The 27,635-nt window shown below is 48.0% G+C and overlaps 1 protein-coding gene across 4 annotated transcripts in view; it reads left to right on the top strand.

The window, feature by feature from the left end:
• Nucleotides 1-27,635, top strand: part of MRAS (muscle RAS oncogene homolog) — a 59,248-nt gene that overhangs the window by 14,277 nt on the left and 17,336 nt on the right. For all 4 annotated transcript variants that reach the window (XM_032265264.1, XM_032265283.1, XM_032265293.1 and 1 more), the window contains exon 2: nt 10,457-10,667. In XM_032265264.1, coding sequence (XP_032121155.1) covers nt 10,475-10,667 — 193 coding nt within the window. In that variant the 5' untranslated portion in view covers nt 10,457-10,474. The remainder of the gene's footprint in view (nt 1-10,456; nt 10,668-27,635) is intronic.

The raw sequence follows: 27,635 nt of genomic DNA, 5'->3' as shown, positions 1-27,635 counted from the left end.
CTTCCCAATTCCGTGCAGATTCCTCTGGAAGGCTGCAGGAGTCCTCCTTCGCTGCGGGTGAGACTGCCCCAGCGCTAGGAAAATATTAATAGACCCCCAGGGACTGAGAATAAGGATTGAAAAATAAAACCACTTCCTACTCTCTTTTCTCGGCTGCCACTCCAAGAAATTGTGAGCCTGATGCAGCCCTGCCCTCATGGAGCCCACGCCCTGCCCCTCACCCCGGACTGAGTTCTTTCCCACCCTCCCTGTTGGTTGGTGGGCAGGGGGCACTGTGGGGGGCTGGGGTAGGACCCCAGAGGCCAGGTAGCCAGGTAGCAGACATTCCTGTGAGCCAGGGAGGCCAGCAGGGCATATTGTTCTGAAGGTTCTGTGGCCCCTTAGACACTGAGGCCTTTACCAACTCCTCGGTTCTGAGAGCCGCTGAGACCCCCTAGGCTCAGCGGACAAGCTGGGGGCCGAATGGGTCAGTGTTCTCATTCTGCAGCTTGCCAGGCCTAGGTGCCAAATCCCAGCTTCTTTCACTAGCCTGTGCCCTTGGTAGAATGCCGCTCTCCCCTTGGTAAAATGGGGATAATAACCCTTCCCCACAGCTTTCTGCCTCAGGTCTTTGTGGCTGAACCTGGGTTACCTGTTCCTCCCTGACCCTATTCCCATCCCCTTCCCCTCCTCTGAGATTCTGGAGCACTTCAAGTTTGTCCTGTGTAATTCATCCACTCTCTGCTGGGCTTTTCCTGCTGGTTAACCTCAGTGTGGTCATCAAAAAGAGCTGCAGGGGTCCTGTTTAGTTAGGCACCCATCCAGCAAGCCTTCATTGTGCTCCCTTGTGGACTTGGGGCTGGGGCAAGGTTCAGGGGCCTCCAGTGCATGTGAGGCCCATCATGCCCAATGCCCTCTCCTGCCTGGCCCTGCAGCCTTGGACACTTGCATCTTCACAATGCAGTAATTATTAAGCAGCCGCTGTGTGCCAGGCACTGTGCATGGTGTAGGGATGTAAAGATGAAGACCTCTAGTTTCCAGGGAGCCAACAGTGACCTCCTCCCCTGCCACTCTTACCCCCCATACCCATCACCGCTGCCATGCACACACACACTCCATATTCCAGCCACGTCATGTTGCTTGCAGTACCCAGTGCCTCCTTGGCTTTTCCTGCCTCCATGCATTATACCTTTGTCGTTTCTATTCTTTACCTGGGACATGCTTGTCCTTATTGTTTACCTGGCTAATAGCTACTTGGCCTTTAAGACTCCATTCTGCATCACTTCTACCAGGAAGCCTTCTGCAGCACCCCCAGGCTGGGTGAGATGCCTCCTACTCCTATGCTCCTGTATTACTTACCCCATATACCATAATGTTCTGCCTGCTTCCCCCGCAAAACACATACTCTGACCCCCCGGGCAGGGCTGGGCTCAGGCTCATTTATTTTGGTATCTGCAGTTCCCAGGACCAAACACACAGGAGGTGCTCTGAGCATTGACTGGCTGTGTGTGATCCCACGGAGCCTGAGCATGCGTGTCTTGAGAGGAGGCTGGCCAACACTGGTTCCTCACCCGCTTTACTCCTGCTCATCCGTCTCCAGGCTCACGTAAAACTGGGACCTTTCTCATGTCATGTGACCTGTTAGAGGATATACCCCCACAAACCACAGGGTACCCAGAGTATGGCTAGGTTTCGTGATGGAGAGCTCTTCTGGATTTAGAAACCAGAGGGAGAACTTTGTTTCATGCTGAACTTGCTGGCAGTTTGGTATCTTCTACATTCTCTTCCACACACATTCAGGAGTGTGAACAAGCAACTCCTAAATACTTGGAGAAATGCAAAAAAAGCCATCTGAGAAGCTGTCTTGAGGAGCTTCCCTTTCATCCACCATTCATTCAGCAAGCCTTGGAGGACTTGCTGTCCTGGGCACTGCTGTAGGGATTCAGTGGCCGGCTGAGACATGCGTGCTGCCCTCCAAGGCAAAGTCGGGGAGCTGAGCCCCACACACAGATCAGCATGGGAGCCTTCCGAGGAGGGAGCAGTAGGAGGCTGAGCTGTGTTGAGCTGTCACCTATGGAATCTGCCAGTTTGCAGGGCACTCACGGAACTCAAGAAAGGCTTTAGAGAAGCAGGAGGAGGGACTTGGGATGGACTTCAAAGAAGGATGTTGATGATGGTAACAACTTGATATCTGTTGAACAGCCACCATGTGCCAGATACTGGGCCAAGCAAATAAATGTAGCCTTTCACAGCCACCATGAGGCAAATGCTGCCACTGCCCCTACTTTTACAGAAAGGAAAACCAAGGTACAGAAAGTAACTTGCCTAGGGCTGCAGGCTATCTGTGTAGCTGAAGCCCCTTGGCCAGGAGTTCCAGTTGAGGGGCCAGTCCTGAGCTGGGCAGGGAGCAGCTTGAGTGTAGGACCACAGGGAGATGGGCCAAGGCTGGGGCAGGGACCCATATGGGGGGAAGGGTCTAAATAGAGGTGCTAGAAATAAGGGTTTTAGCTTGGTGCCCTCAGCCTCCTCACTAGTCCTCAGGGTGGAGGGCTACCTAATGATACCAGATCTATGCCCTAGTCAGCAAGCTTTCCCAGCCTGGATCTGGGGTGCTGGGGTGAGAAGCGTCTATTTTTGATGACTGGTATTTGCCCTGGTTGCCTCTGAAGCTCTGACCTGCCCAGCTGTTCCACCCACATGGGCAGCAGTCTGACGCTGGGGGCGTCTCAGACTGACACCGCCTCCCAGCTCACTGCTAACCTCTTCCCAGCACTCCTGGATCAGCTGCCTTCTGCCGTGGCCTGACTCCACACACATACTCGCCAGCCCCTAGCCAGCAGAGGACGCATAGCACCACAGGCTGGCAGTGGTTCTGGAACCACGCTGTGTGTTTTCAGATCCTGACACTGCCTCTTTCTAGCTGGGTGACCTTCAAAAAGTTATTTTACTTCTCCATGTCTCAGTTTCTTTCACTGTAAAATGGGGATAATCAGAATCTGTACCTCCTAGGGTTGTTATGAAAATTAAAGTCTTCCAACAGCATCTGACACATTGCTTATCTTAAACGTTCCTATTGCTTTTCACATGATCACTATTTAATTATAATTGTCATGGCAGGTGGTTCCTGCACACCTACTCTGAGACTCATAGTGCTGGGTCACAGATGGCTACGCCCTGAGTCCTGTTCGAGAGGTGGGAAAGACCGAGGTATTGACGGTTGCCATGTGAGGAAGCATGTGGTACTTGGGGGCCATGAGTAAGCCCAAGGACACTGTCCCTCCCTAACTTACTTCAACCTTGGCCTTTGCTTGGATCTCTGGATTGTCTGATCATCCCTGCTCTGCTGACAGCAGTCCAGGTGTGCTCCTGGCAGAGGAGTTGAGACTGGAAGAAAAGCAGGGATTGGTAGATTAACAGAAAACATGGGTAATAGAGAGCTCCAGAGATCACCAGGCAGGCTACCACTAAAGGTCCTGAGCCCTTCCCATGGAAAAGGATGGGCACTAAGTGGGGTGTTTTAGAGGGAACTAGAGGATAGTGGGTTAGATCTGGGGCAGCAAACAGATTTTCTCTCTGGAGCAGTCACTGTGTTCTGCTGCCAAGAGTCCTGTGTTGACAAGGAAAGGGACCGTGATCCATCAGCGTTGTCTGCGGGGGCTCTTGGAATGGGGAGGAGCAGCACCCATGCCACCTACTTGCCATCTAGACTTGATGTTTACAGCATGAAATCATGTACAGTTGTGTGGGTGGTTAGGGCTTAAGAATGGAGTGAGCTAAAAAGCAGGCTGAGGAGTTGAGTTAGAGGAGTTGAGAGGCCCAGTGACAGTGCCACACTTGGCTTAGCAAAGATATGAAACAAGGGGCTGGAGCAAAGTCCTGGGGAGCAGAGAATGAAGCCTTACGGGGTGCCAAGTGGCCTAGACCCCTATGGGGTCACATGCCATTTATGCACAGCCTGCAGGTCAGCACTCTGGCGAAGCTGCCCATTTCTGGGAATTGTGCAGAAGGGAAGGGCAGCTCCTGGAATGTGGAGCCATTTCCTTCACATGGGTTGGGTCACTCCCCTCAGCGAGTCCTTATCCCTCTGGGTTGGGCACACCCAGACATCGTAGAGATGAAATTAGCTTCCCGGGCCTAATTCAGCTCAATGTGAATGAAAGTCCCTTCACTTTCCTAAGAGCTCCATTAATAAGGAATGTGTCCTCCCCCTCTAGCCTGAGTTACCTAAAAACTTGCCATTTAATTGATGGGCTGAGGGGAACTCTTAAAAAAAATTAGTATAGAAGTACAGAAGCAAAGAGCAGTAAATGTCAAACCTTCAATAAAGTTGGAAGTGTCTCTGGGAGAGCCTCTGGATTGGCCACTGGCCCAGCCTCCTAGAATCTGTGGTCCTAAGGTCAGGGCCAAGGGAAGGAGCAACAGTGATAGAGTGCCCTGTAGGGTAGTGAATCGTGAAGACATTACCCTAAGAAAAGAAAAGCCATGTGATGCAGCCAAAGGAATTGGCAAAGGAATTGGGGACAGTGTGGCGTGACAGTTCTAACATGCCCTTCGGCATCTAACCAGTCCACACAGGTGTCTGCAAAGGGTGGGTGTTGTTGCTGCTATACAGCTCCTTCTGGGCACCATTTTCCCAGCCAGGACATAGGACACTGCTTTGGAAGTGGTGCTGGGTGGGGTGGAGTGCATGGAGCGGCCAGGGGGCCTGTGGACTCCTTGGCAACATCTGTAGCTGAAGCCATTCATTTGACATGTGCTGGTCCCATAGAACAATGGGCACCGTGGTTTTAGGCTAATGTTTTGGGAAACGAGCTTTGTAGAAGCCCTGGAACCTGGAAACCTGAGAAGAAGAGGCAAATTTCGTGAGGGGTAAGAACCACCCAGCCCTACCATTTTGCCATTTTGTGGGGGCTGCTGGGGCCTGCTGCTGTCCTGGGCGTTTATATCTGTCACCGCGTCAGGTCCTCTGGAAACCCTTCCTTCCCTAGGGCTGTGGATGGGGCAAGGAAATGGTTTAAATCTCCAAAGCCTACCAGCTTGAAGGGAAAGCAGGGGCCCAACTACTTTGTTGATGCATATGCCCTTGCTGAGAGCCTCTCCAGGTTTTCCTTACTGGGGCCTTACAGCTTCCTGGGGCCTGTTCTTCTGTTTTATAGATGGGGAAACTGGGCACCAGGAAGTTAAGAAACTTGCCCGAGGTCACACAGGGAGTCTGTATTGGAGGCCGCTGTAGAACTTGGGCTGCGTATCTCTGAGTTAAGGCTGTTCCTGACCTCCCAAGCTGTCCCACTGAGAACCATGGGGCCTTTACACAGACTATTCCTGGGAGGTCTTAGATCCACCCCGCAAACTTTGAAGATTGCTGAGTGAAAACGTTATACTGGGGCGATCAGTCCACCCAGCAACCCACTTCCTAGGGGTGTGAGGCGGCCCCTTTCAGAAGGATGGGTATGACCCCCTGCTTCTTAGCACAAGGGAGGCCTGTGTGGGTGGAAGACCGCACTGGGGCAGTGATAAGGGCAGTGTGAGTAGAGACTAAGCTTTCTGTGTGTTGGGCCCTGCCTGACCCCGTGAGAGGCAAAGTAATGAGAGGGTATGGCTCTTGTCCTTGTGGAGCTTACAGTCTGTTTAATGAGGTAAATCTAGCATTCAGGGAAACAACTTCAAACCATGCCAGAAGATTCTACTCATAGGGAAAGAAAGGGAGCAGGAGGCAGACAACAGCCAAACGAACTTATTTTTCCATTTACAGATACCTGAGGTTTTTGTACACATGTTATTAAAATTATTGGGGAAGCGATATTGCCTTTTAGGCAGTTTTCAATATGAACAACGGTTTGGGTTGCCATGCAGCCTGTGGCCTGGGCGGGGCCCTGGGAGCAGTGGTTGCTATGGGAACCAGCTCAGCCGCCCCCACAGCCAAGTGGCTGCTGTTCCCAAAGTTGGTTTCTGCGTGGATGGGGCTGCCTGGAACCTCGGAGCCATTTCCCATGGAAACAATGGGTGATGTTCCCACACAGGCCTATTTTGTCTGGCTATTAACAGAGCAGAGATGGCAATGAGGCTTCTCGTGCTGAGAGTAGGCTGGAGCTGGGAATGAGAGAGTTGTGTATGTGTGTGTACGTGTGTGTGTGTGCTCCCTCTGCTTGGGAGCAAAGTAAATGAGGTGAGAAAGCAAACCTTTGGGCATCTTCTCAGCGCTCGCCATATCGCATACATTTTATTTCATGCTTAGAGCAGTTCTGCAAAGCATGAGGCTCCAACTAACCCACTTTACTAATAAGATGCTGAGGCCATGGAAGGTAATTTGCCCAAGGTTACTCAACTGGTCAATAGGAGAGTATTCAGCACAGAAAATAGTGGGGAAGCTTTAAGGAGAACCCCAAGTCTACCTTATACCACCTTCCCCCTCAAAGGGTCACATCCATCATCCCCAAAAGTGATGACCCAACATCCTAGAATGATCTCTGAGGTGCTTTGAAGTTGAGAAGGCTGGAAAGGAGAGGGTGCTGTGAGTAAGCAGTTTGCTCCTTAACCACCAGCCAACCAGCTTTTCATTCTGTGGTGACTTTCGTCATAGCTTGTGAGTGGTTTTTTAAAACTCTGTCTCTGTACCGCATGAGACCAGCTTATTCTGTAGAAGTGTGGTTCATGCCTCTTGGCATCTTGACCTCCCCATCTGCAAAGACATCATTTTATCTGGGTTTTTTTTCTGGGCAGGCCCGGGGGGCGGGGCAGGGGTTGTTGCTGGAGAAGTATGCCTATCAAGAGGAGATACAGCCTAGCACCTTTAGGAATTGGGGGGGTTCTCTGGACTCATTCTCCACCCCTGGAAACCCCTTCTTTGTTCCTGGCTCACACTTGATTCCAGAGGGTCCAAATGTCTGTGCCATTTGGCTGATCTCTTAGTGGAAGGAGAGACACAGTCTCAAACCCCGGCTGAGAGAGTTGTCCCTTAGCTCTGTCCATGGGGAAGCCAGCTCTGTGATGCATAGGTTGTCTGACCATTGTTCAGAAATGCGTGTTCAGCTTCGAGTTCATTCAGTAAGTACCTGCCCTGTGCCAGTGCTGTGCCAGGCTCTGGGAGTACAGAGAACAAGATGCTGTCCCTGTCCTTTCGTGCACAGTAAACACGTAGAAGATTCTAAGCATCATGGTGGCCTCTGTGGCAGAAACTTCTGGGCTGAAAGCGCAGGTGGAGGCAGTGCCTGCTGCTGACCCATGAAGAGGTATGTGCTCTCCTGGGGGTCTTAGGTGTGTGCAGAGGCTGCAGCGTGACCACAGGTCACATTGGGAGACCACAAAGCAGGTTGGGGTGAGAGTAGAGTGTCAGGGGCTGTGGCACAGGTGTGGCTGGAGAGGTCAGCAGTGGCAGCCGGTGACAGGCACTGAATGTCCTGTGAGGGGGCCTGGACTTTCCTCCTCAGCTGTGAGGGGCACTGAAAGGGTTTTCACCACAAGGGACCCAGTCTGGTGTTTGTGTGAATTGAGTAGTCTAGCCCTGTTCCACTGCATCCAAATTAGGAGGAAACCCCAAGTGGGAAGGGAACCCAGCGTGGCTCCCTGGGGTCTCTGAAGGTTCAAACTCTGAGAGCAGGGTGCTGTCGAAAGGAGGAGGCCCCCACTGGCTATTTCCTGCCAGCTGCCTTGGCAAGCGGAGGGCATTTTTTTAAGGAGTCCCCAGGTGATTTGGCTGTGGGTGGTCTGAGCGCCAACTCAAAGGTTCATTCATGTCCTCCAGCATGTTTACTAGTGTGTTTCTTATCTTGTTTTTTTTTGAGAAGGAAATAAAGAGAAACTGTTTTCCTTTTCGATATCTTCCTACCCACTTAGCATTTTTTAATTATGTCGCTGCCAGCAGAGAATGGAAGCTTTAAAAACAGCCAGATACCAGCAAACACCTTTAACTCACAGCCCAGTGTCATTGCCCAGGCCAGGGCAGCAGTTGCTGAGGGCCAGTGAGGAGCCAATCCCACGCTCTGCTGCCCTGAGAGTCAAAGGAGAGAGGCCACTGGGCTACCTCCTCCCTCCCCATTTCTGTCGTCCTGTAACTCCCTTCTGCCCTCTCCCCTTGGCCTGCCTTCACTGTCATGGATTTGGCCATGGTGAGCTCAGTTAAGTGAAGCCTCAGCCTGTCCAGTATTGTAGGGAGATGCTGGAACAGACCCCGGGGCTGCAGCCAGTACCTGGTCCTATCCTGCCCCAAAGGAGCTGAAATCCCCACTCGAATGAGAGGAAATCAGACATTTTCAGGTGGCTTGAACATTTTCTTTAGTTGGGATCATTTTAATAGTGTTAAACTTTTCCAGTACACAAATACAATGCATGCTTGTTATAGAAAATTGAAACATTAAGGAAATGAAAATACCCTGAAATCTGCCTCAGAGACAACCAACTGCTACCCCTCTTGATGCCTGGATCCTCACCTGGCTGTGTAGACTCAGTGGGCCTCTTCGTGGAAGGTGGATCAGATGTGCTTACTAGCTGTTTTGTAGCCTGTTTTTGTTTTCATACATAACAATGCACTTTTTCTAGGTTAGTGAATATCTTCCTTTTAAATGACTGCATAGTATTCCATTATATAGATACACTTTTTCTTTAACTTTTCCCGCTAACATTATTTCTATTTTCCCCCATTCTTAACATTTTTCTCCACTTCTCTGATTATGTCCTCAGAATAAATTCTCACATGGGGTAGAGCTGCAGAGAGAGTATGAATCTATGTATGCAAGTGTGTTCTCAGTACAGCCTAGGCAGATTTGCACTTTCACTGCAGTGTAGAAAAGTTGTACTTCCTGACACTTTGGGAAAGTCCTAAATGTCAACATCAGCCTTCAGTAACTGCAGAGGAGAATGCAGTGACTCTTGCCCGTAGCCCCATGCAAACCGGTGTGGCCACATAACCCACATTTGTGTCTAACCCCCTTTCTGTCAAAATCTAGAATTGAAGACTTTTAGAGCTGAAAATAATTATAAAAGTAATCTCATCCAGCCCTTTAAACTCATAGATGAGGGTCCTATGGCTCAGAGAGATCGTGGCTTTTCCAAGTAGTGGCGGAGCACGCAGGGCACCCAGTTCTTTGTCCTCCTGGCTTTGCTGCCACCCTCCTGTCTGTGAGACCATCAGTTTCCTGGTCACACGTATACCATGCCTTTTCCCCTTCCAACTTGCACAGGGATTCTTTCTCTTATTCTGCACAGAAGTAGGATCAAGCTTTCCCTCCATCGATTCAGGGTCCATTTTTGTGCTACCCAGAATCCCCTACCAGGAGGTAGCATTGCTTCTTCCTGGCAGGATCCACAGTAAGTTAGCAGTTCAGGTTCCTGGCCACAACCCCCAAGTTGTTCTTTGGAGGATCCTCTTACCCACACCTGTGTTTAACATTTGGTGCTGTCAGCCTCCTGGAAACTTGTGGCTTCCATCATGACCACAGATCCTGGCTTCCCTCCTTTCCTTCTGAGTGCCTCCAGCAGGTTCCCTCCCACCTCTCCTTGTCAAGTTGCAACACTGTTTACAAAGGTCACTCTTCACTTCTGTTAAGGCCTGATCATTCTTTAGAATCCTGGGCCTACTTCAAGCTGCCTCCTGGTCACTTTAGCTCAGGGTTTCTCAACCTCTGCACTACTGACATTTTAGGTTGGATAATTCTTCATTGGAGGGGGGACTGCCCTGTGCATTGTATGATCCCAAGCCTCTGCTGAACAGATGCCAGTGGCACGCACTACATTTTGACAACCAGAAATATCCTAGACATTGCAAATATCCCTGGGGGTAAAGGTCCCCCTGTTGAGAACCACTGCCTTAGCTGGCCTCAACAGCATCAAAACAAAACTTCGACCTGCTCCTACCCTACTCTTCCCCAAATAAAATGAGGTTGAACAGAAGCCCTAAGATCCCAGTATGACTTTGTGTATAATACAGGGCAAGAAGCAGAGAGAAAGGAGTCAGAATTATAGAATTCTGAGACTTGGAAGAGGCCTCAGGGTCCCTGAGCTCAGGTGTGCTAAGCAATCATGGCCCCCTTTCTAAGCTTAGACACAGCTTCAAATCCTTTTCAGCATAGCAGCCCAGTTAATAAGAGGGGATGTGAAAGATGAGCCTTCATGCCAGCCCTGCTCAGACCACTGCCCTTGTGTTAACCTGCACAAGTAGAGTTTAGTGGCCAAAAGTTTCTTTGTCATGGCTTCTGGCTGTCCTTGTTAAACAAGACCAGTGGTACTGTGTCCTCAACACCAGGCCTGGCATATAATTGGTGTTGAATAAATGATGGTTGAATAGATCACTTTAACAGTGACTGTCTCTGGGTAGTGAGACCAGGGGTAATGCTTTTATTTTATTTTGCATTTCTTCATTTTCAAGCCTCTTTATAATTGAGAATATTTATTACCTTATAAAGGAGGAAAACACATGAATATTTTCCCCTAAGTTAAAAAGAAAAAAGCCCTCCGCCTCATTCTACATGTCTTGCTTCCGCAGGTCTGACCTACAAGAACCATGGCAACCAGCGCTGTCCCCAGTGACAACCTCCCCACATATAAGCTGGTGGTGGTGGGGGATGGGGGTGTGGGCAAAAGTGCCCTCACCATCCAGTTTTTCCAGAAGATCTTTGTACCTGACTATGACCCCACCATTGAAGACTCCTACCTGAAACATACAGAGATTGACAATCAGTGGGCCATCTTGGACGGTGAGACCTGGGTGGCAGCCCTGCATTGGGTGGGACAGTAGATGGGGAGGATCAGGGACAGTGACAGGTTTCAGTGGGGCAAGATGGTTTCCTTAATGTTGCTGTTATGGGATGGTTGGTATAAAGCCATGTATCGTTTTCAGGGTGAATTCTGAAAAAGGAAGGCCTTCATAGAGGGCTTACGAGGTTTCATGGAAACCAAAATATGCATTCAGCAAAGAGGGGAGGCTAGAATCATGCCAACTCAGTGATGTCAGGTTTGTTTTTTCTTGCTGATCAAAATCTTTGATTAACAGTTAGGATGTCTTTAGCTAATAAAAAAGGGAAAAATCAGTTGTTTCTTAGTGAACATAGTTTATTTGGTACTTGTCCTTTGTGGGGAATCTCTTGCATCTGACATTGTGTTTCCAGCTGAGTGTGAATTAGTCTGGTTTACTAGTCCTAAGTGTGGCAGCCGGGCCAGCAGCAACTGCAGCATCAGGAAACTAATGAGAAATGCACATTCTCAGGCCCATACTGCTTTGGAATTCCGAGGGTGGGCCCAACAACGTGTGTTTTAACACACCCTCTAGGAGATTCGGAGGCTAGACAACCACAGTTCTGGATTCTTACTGATGAGTGTTTTGTATTGCCTAAGTCTTGCTCTTAAACAAAGATCCATTCATCACAGAATGAATGTACATCTAGGAGGTAAGCTTTGGAAACAGCTAAGATACAGTGCCTCTGTCAGATAGGTGATTCATACATGTTTTCTCCCAGTCCGTGGCTTGTTTTTCATTCTCTTAATACTTTCTAAGACCAGAGTTGTACATTTTGATGAAGTCCAGTTGATCAGTTTGTTCTTTTATGGATTGTGCTTTTCGTGTTGCATCTGAGCAACCTTTGCCTAACTGAAGGTCACAAAGGTTTTTTTTCCTGTGTTTTCTTCTAGAAGTTTGATGGTTTTGCTTTTACATTTAGGTTTATGATCTACCCTGAGTTAATTTTTGTATATGGTATGAAATATGAAATAACAGTTCATTTTTCTATATATGGATATGCAGTTATTCCAGGACTACTTGTTGAAAAAATTATCCTTTTCCCACTAAATTGCCTTTGTATCTTTGGTGACAACTTAATGTTTATATTTTCTGTTTCTTCAAGCTATTTATCTGTCTTATCACCAGTATCACACTGTCTTGATAACTGTAGCTATGTAGTAAGTCTTGAAATCAGGTAGTATTAAATCTCCAACTTTGTTCTTTTTCAAAGTTGTTTTAGCTAGTCCGGGTTCTAAGATATTTCTGTGTGAATTTTAGAATCAGTTAAATTCTAAAATTCTAGATTTTGGTTTGGATTGTGTTGAATCTGTAGCTCAGTTTGAGATGAATTGATATTTTAGCAATGTTGAGGCTTCCAACCCTTGAACACAGTATCTCTTTCCATGTTTTTCTTGTTGGTTTGTGTTTTTGTCTCTGCTGACTAAAATATAAATGTCTGAGAGCAGGGACTTTATGTATTTACTGCATTATTCCTAGCATCTAGAATACTACTTGGCTCTTAGTAAGCCCTCAGTAAACATTTGTGGAATGACCAAATGAATGAATAAACCTTGAACAATGTATGTGTAGTGACAGGATTGATGTGCTAGCTGTATTATTTTTTTCTAACTCACATTACAATAATATGCATATATAACTATTAAAATTAAAACTTACATTTGTGCACTTTCTAAAATCATGTCATGCATCACCTGTTGGAATATGCGGCACACTTTGGGATATACTGAGTTAAGTAAATGTAAGAAAATTTCTTCACTGCAGGACTTACAAGTACCCTTACTGTGCAAACATATATTAGAAGTGTATTGATAGGATACATTGTCCTTAGGGCTTCCCAAAGGGGTCATTTTTGCACATGATTCTGAACTACGTTCTGTAGAAAACATTCTGAAACACATTGCATAATGCATGTAAGAAGTAACGCCTGGTACATGGTTGGAACTCAATCAGTATTTTTCTCTGTGGCCATATAAACTTCTCTAACTTTTTTCCTGAGTAACTTTGGATGTTAAATTGATTTCTAAGGAAAAAGTTTTCCTCAAGGTTGATGTTTAGGAAGAATTTGTGATAACATTTCTAGCAGGAGCAGCAGGGAGAGGGGAAACATGGCCGCAGCGTTATATTAGAAGCGTGCATTTGCAAAGCCTGTGTTCTGAAGTGCCCGGGCTCTCCATGGCATTACGTTAGAAGCATGAATTTGCTAAGCCTCTAATTCTGCTACCAGAGTCAGGCCCAGTTTAGGCCATTGCCCACCCAGGTGTTCCACAGGAATAGACACCAGGTTCCCAGATTAGGTGTTTCTCTACTCCGTTAGATTGGCTACTAAGAAAAGAAAGACTTAAAACATTGCAATGAATTATTATTTAGTATGACATGTGAAAGAGTGCTCCCTATTTTGAGAACTTTAACCAAAGGCTGGTTGTATTTAGGCTTGAGTGTAATTCTGAACCTTTCTGGGGCTGAACTTTGCTGGAGTGGGCTGCAGCCCTCGGATGGCCAGGACTTTTCTCTGGGCATCTGGATCCCAGAGGTCCTGCTCCCCTGAGGCCATGCCATTTTCGGGGAGGTGCTAAGCCTGGAGGTGCCCTTGGTTGCCCTATACCCACTGAACTCCAGGGGCTCTCAGCTCTGCAGTTTCTCTTCTTCCAAACTCAGAAAGATAAAAACATGGCAGCACAATGACCAGGAGAAGGAAGAGAATGGTAATTTTGGTGACAGGGGTATTTAATGGGCAGAAACTGTGTGGAAGGCCCATGCTAGGCACATTGCATTTGCTGTCTTTGAATCCTTACAAATGCTATTGCCGTAGTTGCTGCTGTTGTTTCTGTTTTATGGATAAAGAAAACAAAGTTTCATACAACCAGCAATAGTTTGAGCTACCTGTGGACTCCTATCCGCTGTCCGTCTGGTTGCGTAGGGATATCCTCTCTGACAGCACAGTGCATCCTTGTGCCTCTGGGTAGGGGAGCTGAAATCCCAGGAAGAAGCGGGTGTGGCCAGACTCTCATGCCTCCGCTGCCCTTCCCACTCCTCACCCAGGGTCCTTCCGAGGGCCAGGTGCTCCGGTTGTGATCTCAATCTCACATCAGAGATTTGCAAGCTGGTTAAGGAAGCCTTCTCTGTGGCTTCCATGCTGCTGATTCTCACAGGCTGCCTTCATTCTTGCAAACCTGTTTTGTGTTTTCTTCCTAGAAGTGGCATTGCCTGTGTCCTCCCAGAACCTAAGAGACAGGAGCTGGCTGGCAGCAGGGGCCAGCAGCCAGGCTCTCCTGTGGCTGTGGGACCCCCAGGCTTTGGAGCAAGCCTACCCTGAGTTCTTTCCCACAAGGGTTTGGGATCCTTATCTCACTTTACACTGTCAAGGCCCAACCCTGGGAGCCTCTCTCCCTCTCCGTCTGGTCCCCACCTCTCCGCTGTGGGGTTCACTCCAGCAGCACCACCTCTCCATGCTCTCAGCCCTCTCCTCACTTCTCCGACTTTGGATCCCCACCTCACCCCGGCTTTCAGCCGTGTCACCTCTCTCACCGCAGTCCTCTCTCTTCATGAATCAGGAAGCCTCAAACCTTAGGCAGAGCCATGCAGCTTTGTGTTTGTTTTATTGCGATAAAGTATACATAACATAAGTTACCGTCTTAACCATCCCTACGTGTATAGAGCATTCACTTTGTTCTACAATTATCCCTGCCATTCATCTCCAGAACTTTTTCACCTTCTCAAACTGAAACTCTACCTATTAAACACTGACTTCCCCATTCTCCCTCTCCTCAGTCCCTGGCAACCACTATTCTGCTTGCTTCCTTTTCTTTTATTGATATATCATAGTTATACATATTTTGAGGGCACAGTAATGATCAAATCCAGGTAATCAGCATATCTGTCACCTCAAACATTCTTTCTTTGTATTGGGAATGTTACAATTCTTCTCTTCTAGCTATTTTGAAATTTGCAATAAATTATTGTTAACTGTTCTCTATTGTGCTATCAAATACTAGAACAAATTCCTTCTATCTCTCTGTATTTCTGTACCCATTAACCAACTTCTCTTCATCTACCCACACACCCTTCCCAGCCTCTGCTGTCAGTCATTCCACTCTACCTCCATGAAATCCACTGTTTTAGCGCCCACATATGAGTGAGAATATGCGGTATTTGTCTTTCTGTGCCTGACATTTCACTTAACATAATGACCTCCAGTTCCATCCGTGTTGCTGCAAATGACAGAATTTTTCTCTCTTTTTTTTTTTTTTTTTTTTTGAGGTGGAGTCTTGCTCTTGTCGCGCAGGCTGGAGTGCAGTGGTGTAATCTCGGCTCATTGCAACCTCCCGCTCCTGGGTTCAAGCGATTCTCCTGCCTCAGCCTCCCAAGTAGCTGAAATTACAGGCGCCCACCACCACGCCCTGATAATTTTTGAATTTTTAGTAGAGATGAGGTGTTTTACCATGTTGACCAGGCTGGTCTCGAACTCCTGACCTCAGGTGACCTGCCCACCTCAGCCTCCCAAAGTGTTGGGATTACAGGCATGAGCCACTGCGCCAACCTCATTCTTTTTTATGGATGAATAATATTCCATTGTGTATATATGCTACATTTTCTTTATCCATCCACTGAAGGGCACTTAGGTTGCTTCTACTCTTGGCTATTGTGAGTAGTGCTGCAGTAAGCATGGGAGTGCAGGTATCACTTCAGTGTACTGAGATAGCTCTACTTTTAGTTTTTTGAGGAATCTCCGCGCCATTTTCCATAGTGGCTGTATTAGTTTATATTCCCACCAGCAGTATCCAAACATTCTTTTCTCCACATCTTCCCTAGCATTTGTGATTTTTGTCTTTTTGATAATAGCCATTCTTACTGGGGTGAAATGACATCTCATTGTAGTTTTGATTTGCATTTCTCTGATGATTTGTGATGTTGAGCATTTTTTCATATACCTGCTGTCCATTTGTATGTCTTTTTTTGAGAAATGCCTATTTAGGTCTTTTGCCCTTTAAATCAGAATTTTTTTATTTTTTTATTTCTTTTTTTGCTAGTGAGTTGAGTTTCTTATATATTTGGGTTATTAATCCTTTATCCCTTAAACACTAACTCCCCATTCTCCCCACTCCTCAGTCCTTGGAACCAGCATTCTACTTTCTTTTTCTTTTCTTTTCTTTTTTTTTTTTCTGAGATGAAGTCTTATTCTGTCACCCAGGCTGGAGTGCAGTGGCGCAATCTTGGCTCACTGCAACCTCTGCTTCCCGAGCTCAAGTGATTCTCCTGCGTCAGCCTCCTGAGTAGCTGGGATTACAGGCACACATCACCACACCTGGCTAATTTTTGTATTTTTAGTAGAGATGGGGTTTCACCATGTTGGCCAGGAAGGTCTCAAACTCCTGACCTCAGGCGATTCACCCATCTCGGCCTCTCAAAGTGATTACAGCCACTGCACCTGACTTCTACTTTCTGTCTCTATGAATTTGACTACTCTAGATACTTCATTTAAGTGCTATGATAAGTGGAATAATATAATATTTGCCCTTTTGTGTGGGTGGCTTATTTTAATTAGCACAATCTATTCAAGGTTCATCCATGTTGCTGCATGTTCTGAATTTCTTTCTTAATTTTTATTTTTATTTTTGAGACGGAGTCTTGCTCTGTTGCCAGACTGGAGTGCAGTGATGCAATCTTGGCTCACTGCAACTTCCACCTCCCAGGTTCAAGCGATTCTACTGCCTCAGCCTTCCGAGTAGCTGAGATTTCAGGCATGCACCACCACACCCAGTTAGTTTTTGTATTTTTAATAGAGACGGGGTTTCACCATGTTGGCCAGGATGGTCTCAATCTCTTGACCTCGTGATCTGCCCACCCTTGGCCTCCCAAAGTTCTGGGATTACAGGTGTGAGCCACCGTGCCCAGCCTTCTTTCCTTTTAAAGCCAAATGATATTCCACTGTATGGATGTACCATGTTTTCATTATCTATTGATCTGTTTATGGACACTTGGGTGCTTTCCACCTTTTTGTTGTTATGAATAATGCTGCTATGAGCATGGTATATAAATATCTGTTCAAGTCCCTGCTTTCCTTCTTTTGTCTTAGAGTTCTGTGTACCTATTTTTTATGTTGGTTAGGGATGGAAGGCTGCTAAGCCCCTCACTTTACAGTTGTGGAAATTGAGGTACAGATGGAGAGGTCACTAGCCTAGAGTGAGACCTAGCTAGCTGGAGAGCCGGGTCTTGGGCTTCTTGACTCTGCCAAGAATGTCCTCCACCCTGTCCCACTACCTCCTGCTTTGGCCCAGGCCTTGGGCCCCTAGGGTGGGATGCTGACCAAACCCTCTGCCCACTTACAACAGGGCAGATGTCTCTGGGCCTTCTCACCCACTGGCTCCCAGCGTCCCCCACCGCCCCACCCAGCCAGCCTCTGGAACTTTGTATCTTTCTTGCATCAGTGGAGAACAGCAGTGGGCCCTGAGTCTCCGGACACTGCTTTCCACCTTGGGGCTCTTGCTTCCAGCTCTGCAACCTGTCTGTGTCCCTGTCTCCCAAGCAAGGGCCCAGTGTTTCAAAGAGCAAAAGCCTGGCTCTTCTCCTGCACCCTCAGAAGCTGGGACATTTCTACCCTGGCTTCTGTCCAAACCTCAGACACAAGTGCTGTTGTCTTCTCAGAGGGGCCTGAACCTGGCTTCTCCCCGCATACTTGAATCCATATTCTTTCTGGGGTTGGGGAGGAGAGAGGACATTAGAAGGGCAGGGAGAGGAAAAGAGGGCTTTTTGAGAGTTTTTTTTTCCCTGAGCCAGGGGCTTTACCAGGGGGCTTTTATGCTCAGCAGCCCTGAGGCCAACTACAGAGTGGGTACTTTCCATGGGCCCCGACTAAGAATGGGGTACAGGCAGAGCTGGCCTGTCCCCTACCAAGGCGAAGCTGCCCTTTCCCTGCCAGCAGTGATGTGGGAGGAATTTCCCTCTTTCCCTTTATGGGGAAGCATGGCTGCTGGCCTGAGATTATGCAATCCATCCCTGCAGGCCTGGGCCTGACCCTTTGTCCCTGCAGCATCAGCCCCACTGCGAAATGCCTCACTGATCTCCATGGTGCCCAGGGCAGTGCTCTCTGGTAGAAAGCTCTTCCTCACATTGCTGACAGATCTCCTCCCAAATCCTCTCTTGCTGTCTGGCCTCAGAGCAGTGAGAGCAGTCACTACCAACCAGACTTTTCTTGAAGGCCTCATGCTAAGGGCTATTACAAGAATGCCTTATTTCATCCATGTGACAATTCTGTGAAATTGAGGTTAGTCAAGTGAGAGTAAATCACTTTACAAGTTAGCACAGCTGATCTGCAGCGGTGCACCTCAGTACTGCTGCACTAGTTGGTAAAACAGTGAAGTACTCTCTACCGCTGGAAAATTGCTGTTGCTGCCACCCTGTGCCCCAGGGGCCCTTCCCCAGGGAACCCCTGACCCACTAGCCAGGGTGGGACCTGAAGGACCCACCTCCAGCCACTGACCTAGAGTCAGCTCAGTGAGGCTTGGACTCAGTGATGAAGGTGTGAGTGGAATATGCAGCTCCTCACACCCAATTCTTAGCATAGTCTGGGCTCATTCCAAATTTGTCAGCATCCCAAAATCCAAGTGTTTTTCCACTTTCATTGCTGACAGTTAGGTCCTATAAACCAGTTAATGTGGGGTTTTGCCTGAGTTTCAGAACTTCGTGTTGGCCACTGTTAGAAGTTATGTGACCAGTTTGGACGAAGCACACCAGCCTGACCAATAGATCTGAGACCTCCCCTGTCTGCCATTGTGTTGGGTGATGCCACCTTCCCCAGGCCTCAGTGCTGCCTCTGCCAGCCTGTGCTCCCCACGCCCTGGCTCTGGTGACAGGGCCTCCTCCTCCCTTTGGGCTGCCTCTGGACAAAGACCTTGCACCCTCATCAGTGGGATCTGTATCCAAATGAGATATATCTCATAGTTGTTGCAAAGGATAAATGAAAAAAAAATACAAATTGTGAGTTCCTTGAGGAAAAGGACTATGCCCACCATTGTATCTCTGATGCCAGCCCAGACCTGGTGTCTATTAGGTATTTAATTATTGTTACTGAGTGAAGAGGGAAACAAGTCACCTTTCAAGGGGCTTGGCACATAGCAGACCTCAGTAGATGCTATTGTTGCAGTGATTGCTTTAATATGATATGTATTATTGTTATTTTTAGAGATGGGGTCTGTCTGCCACCTAGGCCAGAGTGCAGTGGCATGATCATAGCTTACTGCAGCCTCGAATTCCTGGGCTCAAGTGATCCTCCCACCTTGGCCTCCCAAAGCGCTAGGATTACAGATTGAGGCACTGTGCCTGTCTGTATTATTTGTGAGGTGGCTTGATGCTTTCAAGAATAGGTCCCATTGCCTGTATGGATGAGGGGCCACTAGCACATGTTCCTGTGTCTAGGGAGGCCCAGGAGTGAGGCTTGAGTCCCTGACTTAGGGATATACCTCTTTGTCCAGAATTGTATGAATTGAACCCTGAGTTTAATCCTACATACCTGGGTATGTTCACCAATTCATTCTGCAAATAATTGTTAATGTACCCAACTCTCTTTTGGGCTCTGAGAATGTAGCAATTGGCAAATCAAAGCCCCTGCACACATGAAGCTTATGTTTTAGTTGGGTGAGGGGACAGAACACAAACAAAGATGTATGGTGTCACATATGCTGTGATGTGAGAATAAGACAAGGTGAGGGAGTCACAGTGAGGAAGGGGTTGCTGCCTTATGTGGGCTGGTCAGGGAGGGCCTTCCTGATAAGGGAATGTTGGAGCAGAGACCTAAAGGAGAAAGCTGCACATGTATCTGGAAGAGAATCTCAGTCAGTGAGAGTATCAGGTGCAAAGGCCCGGAGGCACGGGTGTGGCCGGCCTGTATGGGGAACAGCTAGGAAGCCAGCCTGTGGAGCTAGTGAGAGCAGGGCTAGCGGGAGAGAGGTCAGGCAGGTAGCTGGAAGGGCTTGATCTCACAGGGCTTTGTAGGTAAATGAGAAGCCCTTGAATGATGAGCATTTTTTCATATGTTTGTTGGCCTCATGTATGTCTTCCTTTGTAAAGTATCTGTTCATATCCTTTGCCCACTTTTGAATGGTCTTGTTTGTTTTTTTCTTGTAAATCTGTTTTAGTTCTTTGTAAATTCTGGATACCAGCCCTTTGTCAGATGGGTAAACTGCAAAAATTTTTTCCCATTCTGTTGGTTGCCAATTCACTCTAATGACTGTTTCTTTTGCTGTGCAGAAGCTGTGGAGTTTGATTAGGTCCCATTTGTCTATTTTGGCTTTTGTTGTCAATGCTTTTGGTGTTTTGGTCATCAGAGAAATGCAAATCAAAACTACATTGAGATACCATCTCACGCCAGTTGGAATGGCAATCATTAAAAAATCAGGAGACAACAGATGCTGGAGAGGATATGGAGAAATAGGAACACTTTTGCACTGTTGGTGGGAGTGTAAATTAGTTCAACCATTGTGGAAGACAGTGTGGCGATTCCTCAAGGAACTAGAAATAGAAATTCCATTTGACCCAGCAATCCCATTACTGGGTATATATCCAAAGGATTATAAATTGTTCTACTATAAGGACACTTGCACACGAATGTTCACTGCAGCACTGTTTACAATAACAAAGACCTGGAACCAACCCAAATGCCCATCGATGATAGACTGGACAGGGAAAATGTGGCACATATACACCATGGAATATTATGCAGCCATCAAAAACGATGAGTTTGTGTCCTTTGTAGGGACATGGATGAACCTGGAAACCATCATTCTCATCAAACTGACAGAAGAGCAGAAGATCAAACACCACATGTTCTCACTTATAGGCGGGTGTTGAACAATGAGAACACCTGGACACAGGGAGGGGAGCACTACACACTGGGGTCAGTTGAGGGGAAATAGGGGAGGGATGGTGGGGGGTGGGGAGTAGGGGAGAGATAGCAAGGGGAGAAATGCCAGATGTAGGTGATGGGGAGGAAGGCAGCAAATCACACTCCCACGTGTGCACCTATGCAACAACCTTGCATGTTCTTCCATGTACCCCAAAACCTAAAATGCAATAAAATAAATAAATGGAAAAAAAAAAGCCCTTGGAGGATTTTGAGGAGAGGAAGGAGATGATCTAACTTGTTTAAAATGCTCAAAATGCTCACTCTGGCTCTGGCGTGAACGGAACACAGAGGAACCATGGCAGAATTGGAGAGACCAGTAACGAAGCTCCTGCTGGTGGGCCTGGGCACCAGTGGAGGAGGTGGTGAGAAGGGTAGATTCTGGAGGTGTTTTGAAGGAGGAAATGACAGGATTTGTCCATGGAGGATATGGGGTGGGCAGTTAGAGAGGGAAGAGTCTTTGGCTTGAAGAACTAGTATGATAGAGTTACATTTGTCAAGATTAGGGAGAATAGTGAAAAACAAGTTTCGGGGAGAAATCAAGAGTCTAGCCAGGCGCGGTGGCTCATGCCTGTAACCCCAGCACTTTGGGAGGCAGAGGCAGGCGGATCATGAGGTCAGGAAATCGAGACCATCCTGGCCATGGTGAAATCCCGTCTCTACTAAAATACAAAAAATTAGCCGGGCGTGGTGGCGCACACCTGTAGTCCCAGCTACTAGGAGGCTGATGCAGGGGAATTGCTTGAATCTGGGAGATGGAGGTTGCAGTGAGCCGAGATCGTGCCACTGCACTCCAGCCTGGTGAAAGAACAAGACTCTGTCTCAAAAAAAAAAAAAAAAAAAAAAAGTCTAATTTTGGACATGTTAAATCCAAGATGCCGTTCACACATATAAGTAGAAGTCAAGGTGGCAGCTGGACATCTGAGCCTGTAGGAGGGGAGACATGTGGGCTGGATAGAAATCTGGGTGGCGACCTGAGAAGCTGCAGGCTGAGAGATCACCAAGAACAGGACTGTGGTTAAAGAAGGACCCACCAATATTTAGAGACTAGGAGAAGAGGGGACAGAGCAGGATCAGTCATTGCAGTCCGATAAAGACTAAGAGAGAGTGGCATCCTACAGCCAAGTGAAGAAGGCACTTCACAAAGGCGGGGACCATCAACTGCATGAGAGGCTGGCCAGGAACCCCGTGGGATGAGAAACTGAGAAGTACGCATTGGATTTGGTGACATGAATATCATTGGAGGCTTGACAAGATCCATTTTGATGGAGTGGTTAGAAATGAAAGTCTAAGGGGCCGGGCGCAGTGGCTCAAGCCTGTAATCCCAGCACTTTGGGAGGCCGAGGCGGGTGGATCACGAGGTCAAGAGATCAAGACCATCCTGGTCAACATGGTGAAACCCCGTCTCTACTAAAAATACAAAAAATTAGCTGGGCATGGTGGTGCGTGCCTGTAATCCCAGCTACCCAGGAGGCTGAGGCAGGAGAATTACCTGAACCCAGGAGGCGGAGATTGCGGTGAGCCGAGATCGTGCCATTGCACTCCAGCCTGGGTAACATGAGTGAAACTCCGTCTCAAAAAAAGAAAAAAAAAAAAAAAAAAAGAAATGAAAGTCTAATTAGAGTGGGTTCAAGAAAGAGTGGTGGAGAGAAGGAGCGGGCAGCGGGGATAGGCAAGAAGTGCTTCTATAAGGAGGAAGAGAGAAATAAACAGTTGTGGGAGGGAGAGGTGAGGCCAAGGGGTGGGGTTTTGATTTGTAATTTTTTTTTTTGTTTTTAAGACAGAGTCTTGCTCTGTCACCCACGCTGGCGTTCAGTGGCATGGTCACGACTCACTATGGCCTTGACCTCCCGCAATCTTCTCACCTCAGCCTCCCCACAGTTGGTCCCTCATTTGGGACCACAGGCCTGGCAAATTTTTATTTTTTGTAGAGAAGGGGGTCTCACTTTGTTGCCCAGGCTGGTCTCAAATTCCGGGACTCAAGCAATCCTCCCAGCTCAGCCTCCCAAAGTGTTGGGGTTACAGGAAGGAACCACTGCACCCAGCTTTATTTGTAAATGTTTTGTTTCATTTTATTGTACTTTTGAGATTTTAAAAATATTTATTTATTTATTATTTTTTGAGACAGAGTTTTGCTCTGTCACCCAGGCTAGAGTGCAGTGGTGTGACCTCGGCTCACTGCAACCTCCACCTTCCAAGTTCAAGTGATTCTCCTGCCTCAGCCTCCTGAGTAGCTGGGACTACAGGTGCCTGCCACCTCCTGTTTTGCCAGGCCTTGGGCCTCTAGGGTGGAATACTGACGAAATCCTCTGTCCACTGACAACAGGGCAGGTATCTCTGGATCTTCCCGCCCTCTGGCTCCCAGTCCCACCCCTACACCTGGCTAATTTTTGTATTTTTATTAGAGACAGGGTTTCACCGTGTTGACCAGCTGGTCTCAAAATCCTATCCTCAGGTGATCTACTGGCCTCAGCCTCCCAAAGTGCTGGGGTTACAGGCATGGGCCAATATGCCTGGCCAATGTGTTTTTGTTTTAAGGTGACAGAAATTACAGCATGTTTACCTGCTGATGGAAATAAACCAACAGAGAATAGGATAATGCAGGAGAGGGAGGAGACCACAGTTGCAGCAGGATCCTCGCACAGGGGGCAGGGGCCCGAAGCCAGTGCCCAGCTGGAGAGGATGGTCTTAGGAACACAGCTGAGTCATCCACCCTAGCGAGAGGCAGGTGGAACATGTATTGTAGAGGAAGGGAGGTAGTTGATTTTTTTTTCTCATGTAACTTTTTTTAATTGAGATATAATTCACATGTAAAATTCACATGTACAGTTCAGTGGCTTTTAGTTTATTCACAGAGTTGTACAACCACATATTGCTGATTGATTAACAAATCAGTAATCACTGCCAACTCATTCCTGAATGTATTCATCCCCAACCCTGCTCAAAATCCCCATACCCATGAGCACTCACTCTCTTTCCCCTCAACCCAGTCCCTGAAACCATTAATCCACTTCCTGCCTTTGTGGATTTGCCTACTCCAGATGTTTCACAGAAGCGGAATGGGACAGCACATGGTCTCTTGTGCATGGCTTCTTTCACTTAGCACAGTGTTTTCCAGGTTCATCCTGCTATGGTGTGTATCAGAATTCCATGTTTTTTGTTTTTTGTTTTTTGTTTTATATTCTAGTGTATGGATATGCTACATTTTGTTTTTTGTTTTTGAGATGGAGTTTCTCCCTTGTCGCCCTGACTGGAGTGCAATGGCGCGATCTCGGCTCGCTACAACCTCCACCTCCTGGGTTCAAATGATTCTCCTGCCTCAGCCTCCCGAGTATCTGGGATTACAGGCATCCACCACCACACCCAGCTAATTTTCACTATGTTGGCCAGGCTGGTCTCAAATTGCTGACCTCAGGTGATCTGCCCGCCCTGGCCTCCCAAAGTGCTGGGATTACAGGTGTGAGCCACCATACCCTGCCATATGCTACATTTTGTTTATTCTTTCATCAATCAGTGGACATTTGGATTGTTTCTACTTTTGGCCATTATTAGTGATATTGCTGTGAATGCTTGTGTGCAAGTTTTTGTATGAATATGCTTTCAGTTCCCTTGGGTATATACCTAGAAGTGGAATTGCCGGGTCATTTTGTAACACTATGTTTAACATTTTGAGGAATTACCAAAGTGCCTTCACTGTCTTATATTCCTACCAGCAGTGTAAGAGGGGTCTAATGCCTCTCAGGTGGGTTGATTTGGGGTGCAAGCATGTGGAGTTTATCTCCTTATGGATCCCTGTTTCAATTTCTGAGCTGAGAGTGCAGGCTTGGCAGAAGAGGAGGGGCAGGCAGTTGGCACCCAGGGAGTGGGAGAATGATGGAGAAGGATGGCGGATGCTCTGAAGGCCCTGGAAGTTGATGCTCAGGCTTCTAAAGGGGGCCAAGCCAGTGCACTCATGAGCTTTCTCTTCCCTGCCACCCATGGCTGCCCAGGTGCAGGTGCAGAGTAGGCGGACAGTTTGGTGTAAGCAGGTGGGATGAATGCAGAAAGTAGCCTCCAGGCTTCTGTCCTCACCCCTCTTTTTAGACCTGCTGCTCTTCACAGGCTGTGCGGATGCTGCTGCTGACTCCCTGCTCAAAGACAGGCTGGTGTGAGGAGCAGAGCAAGGCTTGGAATGAGACGGGCATGGGTTCAAATCCTGCCTCTACTGCTTGTTAGCTATAGGAACCTGAGCAGATCACTTGCCTTGCCCTGCCTCTGCTTCTTCACCTGTCAAATGCCGGCCTCGCAGAGGGGTTGCGAGGTAGAAATGGGATTCTAGGCCAACGCTCCCAGTTGCTTCCCTGTTTCTCTGCACTGCCAGGCCCCCACCTGGTCATGTGATACTCCTGGGCTCTAGTTACACAGCTGAGGCCCCTGCTACCCGTTCCCCTTTCTTCTCTTCCTTCCCTGAGAGCAGCATTGAGGCTTCTAGGTTCCTCTAAGAATCCCACAGAGCCACAGACCATCTCCCCAGATTGTGTACCCACATATGCAGTTTGTATACCAAATCTAGGGATCATGGGCCTTGTGAAAATTTATCCCAAGACCCCCTCACTCCATTCCCCACAGCTGCAGGAGTGTGGCCTCTAGCATGAGCATCCTCAAGGCTGGTGGCTGGCACTCCTCCCCTGATGTTATCCTTAAGCCAGGGTGTTGAGGAGGTTGGGGTCACTGCCAGAGGGTCTTTTCCCTGTCACTAGAGAGCCAGTTGGTGCCCGCTACAGGACTTTGACCCCCTTCCCCTCGGGGAGTCCCAGGTGTCCTGGCTGCCTGCACCCTGCCAGCATTTTGGAGAAGTTCAAGAAAGCAGCCCTTTTTCTAGGAACAGTGCATGGTGAATGCCTCAACCCTTCTGCCCAGCACCCAACCCCACTCCATACACACCCATTACCCAGAAAGGGGAGCACAAATTCAAATAGTAAACACCCCTTAGTATGCTCAACTGAGTGACATTGTTTTTGAATCTATTCTTAAGCTTCCTCACCTTATTCTTCTATAAAATGGGCTTAATTGTTCCTGCCTTCCATAAAGAGTCAATGAATTAGAGATACACAGAAAACTCTAGGCATGGGGCTGGGCACAGTGGCTCATACTTGTAATCCCAGCACTTTGGGAGGCCAAGGCAGGGGGATCACTGGAGGCCAGAAGTTTGAGACCAGCCTGAACAACATAGGGAAACCTCATCTTTACTAAAAATATAAAAATTAGTTGGGCGTAGGGACGCACACCTGTAATTCCAGCTACTTGGGAGGCTGAGGCACAAGAATCACTTGAACCCAGGAGGCAGAGGTTGTAGTAAGCTGAGATTGCACCACTGCACTCCAGCCTGGGTGATGGAGTGAGACTCTGTCTCGAAAAGGAAAAAAAAAAAAAAAAAAGGAAAAACTTTAGGCATGGGCCTTGGAGGCATATCATCTCTAGAAATTATTTTCTCCATTGCTCGATATTCCACAACCCTTATTTCACCCTGAAGGGTGTGTCATAAAAGTTTTGTTTTGTTGTTTTGTTTTGAGACAGAGTCTCACTCTGTGGCACCATCTTGGCTCACTACAACCTCCGCCTCCCAGGTTCAAGCAATTCTCCTACCTCAGCCTCCTGAGTAGCTGGGATTACAGGTGCCTGCTACCACACCCAGCTAATTTTTGTATTTTTAGTAGAGACGGCTTTCACCATGTTGGCCAGGCTAGTCTCGAACTCCTGACCTCAGGTGATCTACCCACGTCGGCTTCCCAAAGTGCTAGGATTATAGGCCTGAGCCACCATGCCAGGCCGTGTGTCGTAACAGTTTAAAAGTCAGTTTTTAGTGATTCCCTTAATGCTGGAGTGGGCTAATTTAACCTGGTGATGGCATTTCCTGTAGAGTGCAGATGATTTGTCTAGTCATCCTGCAAGTATTTTTGAGCCCTCATTGGGTGCTGAAGCTTTTGTGGGCCTGGGGAAATGAAAGCCAGGGTCCCACACCCTGGGACTCTACCCCATGGTGGGGAGCTGAGCCAGGCCCAGAGGCCCAAACTTGGAGGAACAGATGACACACGCAGCAGGAAAGGCTCAGAGTTGGAGATCAGAGGCTGGGTGCTCTTGTGAGGAGGAGGGGAGATGGACTGCATCCCAGCTGGAGGGCGGCCGGGACAGCCAGTGGAGAGGAGGGGAAAGGGCATTCCAGATGGAGGTCATGGCTTGGGCAAAGGCTTGGAATAGAGATACAGCCCATCCAGTTCTAGGGTGGCCAGACAGTGGTGGTTCTGGTTGAAGAAAAATGACTGGACAGGCTGGGACGCTTTGGCCTTAGGGAAATAGGAACACCGTTCTTCCTTGTGAGTGGCCTTTAGTAGGTCTCTTTAACTCCTGGGCCTCAATGTCCCCATTGATACTAGGAGAGTAATATCTTCCTTCCAATGCCGTGAAGAGGACTCAGGGAGCTGGTGTGTACAAAGCCTCTGGCACAGTGCTTGCTGCCAGCAGGAACACGGTGGATGGGACCACTGTTAGCCAAAGATCTTGACTGTACGCTGGGCTATGGGCCACTGTCAGAGCCCCTAGAGCTCATGCTGTGGTTTTTCTCACTCTGGAAGCCTGCGTAGAAGAGGGGAAGAAGGTGGCTCATGCCTGTAATCCCAGGCTTGGGCAGTTTCCCCAGTATTTCCCAGCATGGAGCAGGAAAGGGAGAAGCGGGGGAAAAGAAGCAGAGAAAAAGGGGAGAGGCAAGGGGGAGGAGGAGAACGTCTTGACCATTACATCGGGGCCCCAGGCTGGTGCCCCTCCATGCTGGCTCCCCTCCTGCCTGGGACCATATGCCTCGCTAGCATGTGGCACTTGCCTTGGCATATGAAATCCACAAGCTCCCAGCACTTCCTGAGTCTCCACTTAAATCTTCCTCTGCAAAGCTGCTGGGCGCCTTGATCCCTTGATCCTCAAGTGGAAGGATTGGAGCATCGCAGACAGATGTGCACACCACTGACCCTGTCTCTCCATTTATCTTTCTCTTTCCTCCTG

The sequence above is a fragment of the Sapajus apella genome, unplaced genomic scaffold, assembly GCF_009761245.1.
Source record: "Sapajus apella isolate SASKATOON/1434 unplaced genomic scaffold, GSC_monkey_1.0 scaffold4, whole genome shotgun sequence".
NCBI classification, from domain to species: domain Eukaryota; kingdom Metazoa; phylum Chordata; class Mammalia; order Primates; family Cebidae; genus Sapajus; species Sapajus apella.
This window is presented reverse-complemented; position numbering and strand designations above follow the sequence as displayed.